The sequence below is a fragment of the Trachemys scripta genome, chromosome 10 (assembly GCF_013100865.1).
Source record: "Trachemys scripta elegans isolate TJP31775 chromosome 10, CAS_Tse_1.0, whole genome shotgun sequence".
Lineage (NCBI taxonomy): Eukaryota > Metazoa > Chordata > Testudines > Emydidae > Trachemys > Trachemys scripta.
The window spans coordinates 46,243,889-46,255,479 of record NC_048307.1 but is presented as its reverse complement, the minus strand read 5'-3'; the positions used below and the strand labels follow the sequence as shown (position 1 = coordinate 46,255,479).

General features: G+C 40.5%; 1 protein-coding gene across 7 annotated transcripts in view; it reads left to right on the top strand.

The window, feature by feature from the left end:
* Positions 1–11,591, top strand: part of ZNF592 (zinc finger protein 592) — an 87,396-nt gene that overhangs the window by 43,181 nt on the left and 32,624 nt on the right. For all 7 annotated transcript variants that reach the window (XM_034783458.1, XM_034783454.1, XM_034783455.1 and 4 more), the window contains exon 3: positions 7,640–7,818. In XM_034783458.1, the coding sequence (XP_034639349.1) occupies positions 7,640–7,818 (179 nt within the window). The remainder of the gene's footprint in view (positions 1–7,639; positions 7,819–11,591) is intronic.

Sequence of the window (11,591 nt, the reverse complement as noted above, 5' to 3'; positions counted from 1 at the left end):
CCCTGCTCCCTGTCTCTTGACTACCCCCCGCAGACCCCCCCCCCCTACCTCAGCCGCCCTGTGCCTTGTCCCCTAACTGGCCCCTCCGAAGACCCCCCCCCCACCTGTACTCTGCCCAAAACCTTACACACCCAACCCCCAGACAGCCCCCCCCGAACTCCTGACCCATCCAACCCTCCCCCCTGATCCCTGTCTCTTGACTACCCCCTCCAGAACCTCCCTGCCGCTTCTCTGACCCCCTGGCCCCCTTACCATGCCGCTCAGAACAGAGTGCTGCAGAGCAGCGCGCTCGGCAACAGGGGGAGGGGAGCAGGGGGCGGAGCTCCAGACTGCCGGAGGCCCGATGCGAACGGCCGGCCGGCGATCTGCGAATGCAGGGAGGGGGAGGGAGGGAGAGAGAGGAGGGGAGTGAGCTCAGCTGCAGGGGAGAGGAGGGAAAAGTGGAGGAGGGGCTCTGGCTGCCGGAGCCCCGTGCGAGTGGCACGATCCAGCCGGCTGCCCTGTCAGCCGCGCGTGCTCTGCATAGGGGGGAAATCCGGACTTTTACAAATTCCCCCCGGATGCTATTTTTAACTCAAAAAAGCCGGACATGTCCGGCAGAATCTGGACGAATGGTAACCCTAGAGTTGAGGTCTGTTATTTCTCACCTCTCCATATTATTTATTTATTTGTTTGCTTAAAAACACTTTTGCTGTTTAACAAGCATGTTATCTCTGGAGACACACATCCACAGTTTGAGAACTGCAAAACTAAGCATCTCTGATGGTGTCTTCTAGACTGAGCCCCATTGGGTAGATAGAAAGATTAACCTTAATAACCTATACAGAAGGCCCTGGAACCCCGTAAGAGTGGGTCCCTAATCCGTGAACTATTGGAACTCATTTACAAAACTTTTCTTAAACATTACATGAATATATTGTCTCATACTATAGAATTAGAATGTATAACCCCTATTCCATGATGAGATATCGTTGATCTATAATGTATCTTAATTAAAACTATGTTTAGATTGCTTTTTTTCTCTCAAAAAGCATTTTATCAAAAAAATCCGATTTTTTTTTTTTAATCATTGATTTTTATCCACCCTGTCATACAGACTATGTTAAACATAAATGCAAAGGAAGGATCAATCTGCTTTAAAAGTATTGCTGGGGCTAATAGGGAAAACACTGCTGGTGGTATACAGAAAGAGCCTTAATCAGACCGGTTATCAACTGTGGCTGGCAAGCTTTTGGGTCAGCATCAAAATCAAACTTACAAAATTAGATTTAGTACATGGACGGGCACTAAAAGTCGTGTGAGGTGCCTTTTTTTACTACACCCATAGGCACTCTACACAGAGCTGCTAGTGAAATGCCAGTAACATCACGACTGAAACTGCTGGACCTAAGTTAAAGGGAATTGCAGTGATGAAAGTACCATCCAAATTTATGACGATTGTTGGAAATTCAATAAGCACACAGTGTTAGAACTCCACATGCCATTCGAATTAAAATGTAGATGCATGAGCTGAAAGACAAGGAGAAGCTAAATGAACTGTCAACTTTTAGTCATGGGAAAATTAGTTATGGATGGAAAGCACAGGTCCAAATGTGGATTTAGAGTCATTTTAGAAACTCAAGCGTTAAAAGGAGACTATAGGTATCAAAAATGAAGTGTGCCAGTATATAGAGGAAAAGTGGAGTTGTTTTTGAAAATATATACAGATATGTCCAAAAAAACAAAAATAGGAAGAGTAGGGACAGCATATTGTATACCAAAATTTGAAATTAGTTCATGTAAAAGAATATCCAATTTTGTAGCTGTCATGACAGCCAAACTAGTAGCAATAATGCTAGTGTTAAACTGCAGCGAGGGTCATTTTTTCAGATTCAAGCAGATCATGTGGCAATAAAAAGGGTGCATCTGTAAGTAGAAGTGATTTAATCAATGAAATTATATTTCTAATAAGTTAGTACAGATGGGGATACGTGTAGCATTAGCTTGGATCCCAGCACATATCAGGATAATGGAACAAAATAGCTAACAAAGCAGCTAAAAGCGCTCTAAGAAATAGAGATTGAAATAGAAATGTCCTTAAGTAAACAGGAATTCAAAAGCCTAGTACAAAAAATTTAAAAGAAGAATGGCAAAAAATTTAGATCAACGAAAAATGAGGAAGACTGGTTTTTGAATTGTGCACTAGAGTTGAGGATAATGTCATGCTTTGGGGCCCGGATAGGAAAAATGAAGTGATTTTGTTTAGAATACTCACTGACCATTGTGATTTTAATGAAAATCAAATCCGTAAACACAAAGACAGACTATGTGTGTGCTGTCTGGTAGAAGAAACAATTGATTAACTGTTATGGGTATGTAAGGGCTTTGAGGAAGAAAGGGAAAAGCTGTTTGAGGAATTTAAATGGCTTAAGGTAATAAATGTTACGTTGTTATTTAGTAAAAATATTGGGGGAAAGTGTAGTATTAGGAAGGTATTGTTGCATTATCTGAAAGAGACTGGGCAGAACGAAAGAATATAAAACGCTAGGTATTTGGGGATTATAGTTGGTGGCCGCTATAGATGATGCAGTCAAGTCTGCTTTGCCCTGGGGGTGAGAAAAAAAGGAGTGATTGGGCAGGCTGTGCGTGGGGAGTGGAACTACAGAGGAGTGGTGCTAACTCCAGCAGTGGGTGCCTGGAACAAGGGAGATAGCCCTGGGGCTGGCATTCCAGAAAGGGAAGAGAACTGGCTGAATGAGAACTGGCAAAACAAGATCCAATGGCTGGAATTTGAAGTTAGACAAATTAAGACTGGAAATAAGACTCACCTTTTTAACAGTGGGTTGGTCTACACTAGACTTTGTAACTCAAATTGATTGATTGCCAGTTAACTAACTGTAGATACTGCATCTTTAAAGGCTAGTGTGAACATTCCCCAAATATTTGTTCTAGGATATAAAAATTTGTTCTTTGCCCCATGCCTTGTCTCCACATAAATTGTACCATTTCAGCTGTACCAATAGATTAAATTTCTATGAATCATATAAATTTCAATCTTTTTTTATGGGATTCATAGAATATCAGGGTTGAAAGGGACGTCAGGAGGTCATCCAGTCCAACCCCCTACTCAAAGCAGGACGAATCCCCAGACAGATTTTTGCCCAGTTCCTAAACGGCCCCCCTCGAGGATTGAACTCACAACCCTGGGTTTAACAAGGCCAGTGCTCAAACGCTGTCTTTTACAAGCAATTGACAAATTATTAACTCAGTAAAAAGTCTAGTGTGGACAATGTGGTGTATAACTCATTGGAAGAACTTAAATGCTTGATAAATTCTTTTTCACTTGAAGTCTTTACATCAAGATTGGCTGTCTTTCTAAAAGATATACTGGAGTTCAGGCACAATTCTTGTTGGGCTTGATGCTGGAATTAGGCGAAATTCTATGGCCTGTGTTATGCAGGAGATCAGATTAGATTATTATGATTGGCCCTTTGGTGTTAGGATCTATGTAAGTATAACTCTATAAAGGGATATGTAATGCAACTGAAAAGCAGCAGGTTTAAAAAGTATTTTTACCAGTTTTAACAGAACACGCAATTAGCCTGTGAAACTGACTGCCATACATTGAGGTTAAAAAATGGACTAGACATTTATATAGATAATGAAAGTGCTCAAAGTTACTATAATAATAATTAATAAAACAAATGAACAAAAACAAAGTTAGGGCATAAGCCAATTTCTGACTGAAGATTTGAGGAATCGTTGGGGAAGTTATTGCATCATTGATAACTTAAGGGTTTTTTTCACCTTCCTCTGAAGCATCTGGTACCAGGCACTGTCAGAGACCGGATACCATCTCTCCAAAACTAAGCACATAGATTTGGCATATTTATTCTGAGAAGTATTGTGACCATGTGAATGAGATTTAGGGCAGCTTTATTACAGACCTGCGTTTTATTCCAAACCTCTGACAAAAATCATCTGGTGGAACCTCTCAGGTTATTTTGGTCTCATTGACTCCCAGCCCAGTGCACTCTCCGATAGGCCAAAGGCTATTTTTGTTGATGAGCATGTACAGTTTATCTGTTGATATGTAAATGTAAGAGGGATGGCTAGGCCAGTTCATTTGGAATGTTCAAAACGTTAAGGGAGCAGTGCTGAGCAAGTTCTGCTGTACATATGCAAATAGTGAGTTTGGGCCTCATCCTGCAAGGTGCAGAGTGCTCTGGCACTGATCCAACAAAGCACCTAGCAGGTGCTTAAAGTTAAGCACATGAATAGTCCATTCAGTGGGTCCACTCTTGTGCTTAAAATTGTTATATTGGATCAGAGCCAAAGTACTCTTCATGTTGCTGAAGTCGTAGGGACTATCCACTTGCCCACTGCAAATTCATTATAAAATTATGGAGGTTCTGGAGTTCAGAGGCTGTGAGGGGGAAGGCAGTCATTTTCTTTTAACATTCTTGAAGACAGCTGCATCATTTTTTCTTCAAACTTTCCTAACCAATCTAATCCGAGTCAGAGACTAAACCAGGGGTCGGCAACCTTTCAGAAGTGGTGTGCCGAGTCTTCATTTATTCACTCTAATTTAAGGTTTCGCGTGCCAGTAATACATTTTAATGTTTTTAGAAGGTCTCTTTCTATAAGTCTATAATATATAACTAAACTATTGTTGTATGTAAAGCAAATAAGGTTTTTAAAATGTTTAAGAAGCTTCATTTAAAATTAAATTAAAATGCAGAGCCCCCCAGACCGGTGGCCAGGACCCAGGCAGTGTGAGTGCCACTGAAAATCAGGCAGCACGCGTGCCATAGGTTGCCTACCCCTGGACTAAACCTAGAAAATTTCAGCCCTAACAATTAAAGTTTCTCACAGTTATGAGCAATTGAAAACAAGGGTCTTTTAATGGAAAATGTTAGGCCTTAACTATCAGCGCTATTAATTCCGTTAGCTAAAACCACATAAGAGTATTTTAAAGGGTGCATGGTTAAGGCCTCAAAAGTCAGAAAATGCGAGAACATTTTTATCTCTACCTCCTTGAAATTCAGAGAGAGCAATATTTCTAAGCATAAACAAGGGGTCCCCAAGCAGTTTAGCTTCAGTTAGCCCTAAAGGACACACAGAGCTTGCATATTACAGCAGCGTCTATTTCCTTTTGAAACCTAAGACACTAATTCCTGTGTCTGTGTGTATATTTACCTGCTTTAACCTTGTAAATAACTCTTTTTCATAGTTAATAAATCTTTAGTTTATTACAGGATTGACTGCAAGTGTTGTCCTTGGAGAGAGATCTCTAAGGTACAATTTACTTGGGGTAAGTGACTGGTCCTGTGAGACTGGGAGTAGTCACCTGAATATTGTTGAGACTTTTGGTGTAAGGGATCATCTGTCGCAAAGGCAGGCTTGCCTGGGTGGTAAGATAGCTCGGAGTGACCAAGGGGACTGTCTCCATGTTAAAGCTGTTACAGCGCTTGAGGCGGTCACACTTTATACTTGGTTGGTGAAATCTAATTATAGAACATACAACCAGTTTGGGTTTTTTGACCTGTTCCTTGACAGTCTACCCTGAGGTTGGCACTCACGCTTATGAGCTACTCCGGAGAGCTTGGCATATAGTACAGCCTGCCTTTGGTGCAGTTCAAGAGGTGAGGCAGCTAATTATGACACTAACATAGCTATCAATTTAGGTGGACTGTATATACCAGTTCATTTTCACTATTTCTGTAGTTTATAATTTGAAATATGGTAGGTAAATGTGGCTTACTGTATACTTTTCACAGAAATCACTTTCAAGGACTCTGACATACACACAGCATAGTACACAACGTTAATGTTACGCACATGTATTTAGGGATGTAGGAAATAAGTATTGTATGTTGTACTGTAGAAATAGCTTGTGATATTATAAATACAGATCCACACACATACCCACAAGGAGGCATGGTTAACGTAGTGTGTGCAGCCTTAATTTGGACTGGGCACTGACTTATAAGTTGGCTTGGAAAGATTCGATTTTTGTTGGTAAATGTTGGTAAAAGTAAATTTCAATTTACACACACAAATCAACAAAAAATATTTCCATTGATGATCATTGTAATTTACAGACAGGCAAAGTAAGAAAAATGCTGCTTGAGAACTTTGATTTAAGGATATTTACTTATGTGTTTTGACATGTACTGTTGATAATTTGTGTTAATGGTCATAAAGCTTTAATTTTTTGAACCTCTGTGTCTACCGTTATTAAATAATTGTCTCACCCCTCCTAATTTCCCACAACTGTGAAAATTTAAATAGATAAAAATTAAAAAAAAAAAGGTTAAAACCCATAATTTTGCTCAACTTTGAAAAGTTAAATTGGTAAAAATAGAAACAATGCTTCAAAATTATCTGTTGAAATTATAAAAAAATAAACATTGAATTCTGCCAGGCCTACTTGTGAGAGTTTCATTGAGCCCTCTTAATGTTGTTTAGTATCACTTTTTTCTTTAATGAAGTTTCCAAGGCTTTTGAAAGAAAAAGGTTAGTAAATAAGAATTCCATGCTCTGGAGCAGTTTAGCTGGACTCAATCAGAACACTCCCAAGCAGTTCTGAGAGTCTTTCACCCGTGAAACTTAGGAGCTGGGGAATATATGCATACAGAGCCACTAAACATAGCAGAGCAGAGCTCTGCATGGCAGATGTCTACCACAGCTGTACACCTGCTCAGGCATTTCCCTACTGTTCTCCTTAGCAGATTGTCAACCATCTCTTGAATCTGTTGAGGGAAGTGAGAGGAGTTGGGGTTGCTAGAGCCTGAGTGCCAGCAGTTTTGGAGCCATCGGAATTGAAACCATGTTCATGTAGAAAATTTACATACCAAATTCATGAAATTTTCCCTGCAAACCTATACTTCTAACACACACAGTAGTGGCCCTTCCTTCCAGTTGCACACGCAGGAGTGCTGGACAACATAAGGTCTGCAGAAACTGAGGAAGGGGCTCCTTCAAAGTGTAACAAAGTTATGTGTGTATATTCTTGCCTTCCTTCGTTTCACACTATACAAGATTAGCAAGAAAAACCTTGCAAAATGTACAGTATGGGTGGCATGTAATTTTTGAAGGCTCATAACTTGGTCAAAGTCAAATGCAGTTTTCCAAGGGACACTCAAATGCACTTCTCTGTGCAGGGTACTTCCCTACCAAATTCCAACATTTTACCAGAGTGACTTCAGCATTAAAGGTGTGGTGTTGTTTTTTAAAGCAAGGTTTTTTTATAATGGGAAACATTAATTACTTTATTCCCTCTCGCCTCCTACCCAAAAAAATGACTGAACGGTTTTTGCTGAAGTTTTTCAGAACAATGTACTTCAAGGAAGAGACCAAATAGAGAAAATTTCAGCCTATTAGGTGAAAGTTTTTAAAAGAATTGAGTGACACAAGACATGGTCTTGGAATGGGTGGTCCCATTGTAATAGTTTCTAACTTAAGAATTTTTAAGAGTTCAGCTGTGGAAGAAGCTGCCAAGGTGCTGTGGAATCTCCATCAGTGGAGATGTACTAGGCAAAACCAGGCATTGTTTAGGTCTCTTCCAATTTGAATGATTCTAGGATGAAATTAGATCACTTAAGAAAAAAATTGCGTAGACTAAATGGTTAATATGATTTCTTTTTTTCTTTTCCAGACTTGTCAGGTGTGCCAGATGATGCTGCCTAACCAGTGCTGCTACTGTGCTCATCAAAGAATCCATACTCACAAGTCCCCTTACTGCTGCCCAGAGTGCGGGATACTGTGCCGATCAGCCCATTTCCAAACCCATGTCAAGGAGAATTGCCTACATTACTCTCGCAAAGTTGGATACAGGTTTGTTCTGTTTATAAGGGTCTGTCTGGAGATGTGAGGAAGATGGGGGACTATTTCAGCTCTTTGGAAAAAAGTCAGATTTTTTTATTACCAGTTACAGAAAATTAGGCAGATTGAGGTGCAAAGGCTGAATCCAAAGTCCCACTGAAAGATTGTTTTTAATATATTGATAGCATAAAAATCACTTCCTCCTATCAGTTTGAGAAATGCATAAAGTCTATTTATTTAGGTTGATAATTGCTCACACATCCCAACGAAGGAAAGCATTCTGGAACAGCAAAACAGATTTAAAAATATTTCATGTAACAAGAAGAAGATTACAGTAAATAAAAACGATTAGAAAGCATTTCTGAGTGCTGAAATGAATTTGAGCTCACTTAACAAAATAAAATAAAAAAATTGTACAAATTGGCCAAGCTTCAAGTTGGGCACCCAAAATTATTAGTGACTTTTGAAAATATTGGCCCTGAAATCTTTCCAGTTTTATACCCACTGACATCAGTCCCACTCAAGCTTAGATTTATTTTTACTGTTAGCTTTCTATTTAGAAAGATATGTGCCTTCAACAATAGGACCTGGGTATCGCTAGGAAAGTTAACACCACATCCACGCTCTCCAAAATGGAGAGATCCCACAAATCTGCAGAAAATTTTGCTTTTAAGATAGGTAGTACATAGATCTTTGCAAGATTGTAAGAGCTATTTGGTGCAATGAAGTGCATATCTAGGAGCTGGTTACAGCTCCCTGAGTGTATGTCTACACGGCAAAGAAAAACCCATGGCTGGCCCATGCCAGCCGTCTTGGGCTGCAGGGCTGTTTCATTGCTATGTAGACTTCCAGGCTTATTCTGGAGCCTGAAGTCTGGGACTGTCCCAGTCAGTCCAAGTCTGAAAGTCTTCAGCCCAAGTCTGCTGGCACAGGCCAGCTTCAGGTTTTTCTTTGCTGTGTAGACATACCCAGATTCTCCTTGCATATCTGTACTGGCCCTTGCATAGGTTAGAGCAGTGGTTCTCAAACTTTTTTACTGGTGACCCCTTTCACATAGCAAGCCTCTGAGTGCGACCTCCCCTTGTAAATTAAAAACACGTTTTTATATATTTAACACCATTATAAATGCTGGAAGCAAAGCGGGATTTGGGGTGGAGGCTATCAGCTTGCAATCCCCCCCCATGTAATAGCCTTGTGACCCTCTGAGGGGTCCCGACTCCCAGTTTGAGAACCCCTGGATTAGAGTAATCTAAGGGCTGTTCAAACTTAAGACGGCTAACTGTGATCCCCAACAGACCACAGAATGCCAGAGTGTAGCAGTATCCCAGCCATCCTCCTCTCTATCTCCTTTCTTGTGTGTGGGGTGAGTGATTCACATAGGAACCAGGTACACATCTTCATGCTAGGTGGAAGCTCCCCCACACTAGAAGAATTATCAGCTGGCCAAATCTGACGGCTTTTTAGTCCCTTTGGGTTGCTGGAATACAGTAGAAAGTCTTGCTCTGTGAGATTTAGTGCGTCTTGCAACATACAAGGCCCCATGTACTCAATGGCAAGATGGACCTAAATTCTGTGACAAAGTCCATAGATTCTGCAGCACTCTGGAAATTCTGTAGCTGTTACCAATACATTTTATAAATGGAGATTTGTATTATTAAATATAAAAATAAATTATACGTTCATTGCATTCCTCTATCGTTTGTTTTCATATTAAATTCAATTTATTTTTCACTGTCCCTACACTCTAGTTTTCAGCAATATGCCACCATCTTTAAGTTTGAGTTAACAGCCGATTAAGATGAATGACTCAGTTCCTTTTCTCAGAGATATCATTTCAGGCTGCCTGCAAACTCAGGCAGACATCACTGCATTCGTTTCACTCAGGTTACACTTTCAAGCTTTTTCTTCTAACCATGAGGGTTCGAAACTTCACATGAAATCTGAGATTCTGGATCACAATTCTGAGGCGAGGGTGAAATCTGCTGCAATTTTCATGGCTGCAGAATTCACAGGGTACTGGTAAAAATTTTCAAATTCATTAACAAAAAGGAAAAAATAACTGGCATTTCTCTCATAATTGAAAACTTGGAACAGAGAGCTGTTAAATAACATGTTTCATCACCTACCTCCATTCTCCAGTGTGACATTTGGAATACATCTTGAATGCTTTAGGAGAGCACCTGACTTTTGTTAGATGCTCCTTGGTAATATCCCCTTTGTCATGGGTCAGGGCTTACCATAGTCAAGAGGAAGGGAGTTTTGTACTTCAGCATCACTTGTGTTGTCATAGGGGAGGATCTTTGACAAAGCAGCAGCTCCTTTTACAAAGGACAGGATTTTTTTGAAGTGCGTAGCTGGCTGGAAAAGGGGAGCGGTGTGGCCACAGTAGTCTCTGTTAGCTCTGTCAATGTCCCTGCCTCTTCTTGGTGTTGGGGCCTACCACAAGGGATTATTTTTTATTATTTATTTGTATTGTGGTAGCCGCTAAGAGCCTCAATCATAAACCAGGGCTGCACTGTTCTAGGCATTGTACACACCACACAAGAACAAAAAGAGAAGGGCAACAAAGTTGTGACAAGATTATGATGATCAACAGATGGCTCAGGCAGAGGAAGGCTTTGGGATGTATGGCCACTGGGAGGCATTCATGGACTGTTCTCTCGGGATGGATTTCACCTGAGTAGGGAGGGAAATAGACTTCTAGGATGGAGGCTGCCACAACTGATTAAGAGAGCTTTAAACTAGGAATTTGGGGGAGATGGTTGGGAGATGTCCAGGTAATCTCCATGCTGGATTTTAACATTGAGAGGGAAGAAAACAAAGTAATAAAGGATACAGCCATGGGTAGGAGAATGGACATAAGGAGGAAGGGTAGTGTAGATACCAGTCTAATAGGTGATACTGACGGTAGAATGTCTGTGCCTAATCAGGTAAAGAATGTGAGCGAAGCCAAACAGCAAAAATTAAGATGTTTGTACAGCAGTGCGAGGAGCCTAGGTAACAAAATGGAGGAACTAGAGTTACTGGTGCAGGAAGTGAAACCAGATATTATAGGGATAACAGAAACATGGTGGAATAGTAGTCATGACTGGAGTACAGGTATTGAAGGGTATGTGCTGTTTAGGAAAGACCGAAATAAAGGCAAAGGTGGTGGAGTAGCATTGTATATCAATGATGAGGTAGACTGTAAAGAAATAAGAAGGGATGGAATGGATAAGACAGAGTCTGTCTGGGCAAAAATCACTTTGGGGAGGAAGAAAGCTACTAGATCCTCCTTTGGGATAGTGCTTGGGGTGTGCTATAGACCACTGGGATCTGATTTGGATATGGTTAGAGATCTCTTTAATGTTTTTAATGAAGTAAATACTAATGGGAATTGTGTGATCATGGGAGACTTTAATTTCCAAGATATAGACTGGAGGACAAGTGCTAGTAATAATAATAGGGCTCAGATTTTCCTGGATGGGATAGCTGATGGATTGCTTCACTAAGTAGGTTTCAGAGTAGCAGCCGTGTTAGTCTGTATCCGCAAAAAGAAGAACAGGAGTACTTGTGGCACCTTAGAGACTAACAAATTTATTAGAGCATAAGCTTTTGTGGGCTACAGAATGGAACATATATTGAGGAGATATATATACACACATACAGAGAGCATAAACAGGTGGGAGTTGTCTTACCAACTCTGAGAGGCCAATCAGAGTTGGTAAGACAACTTCCACCTGTTCATACTCTCTGTATGTGTGTATATATATTGCCTCAATATATGTTCCACTCTATATGCATCC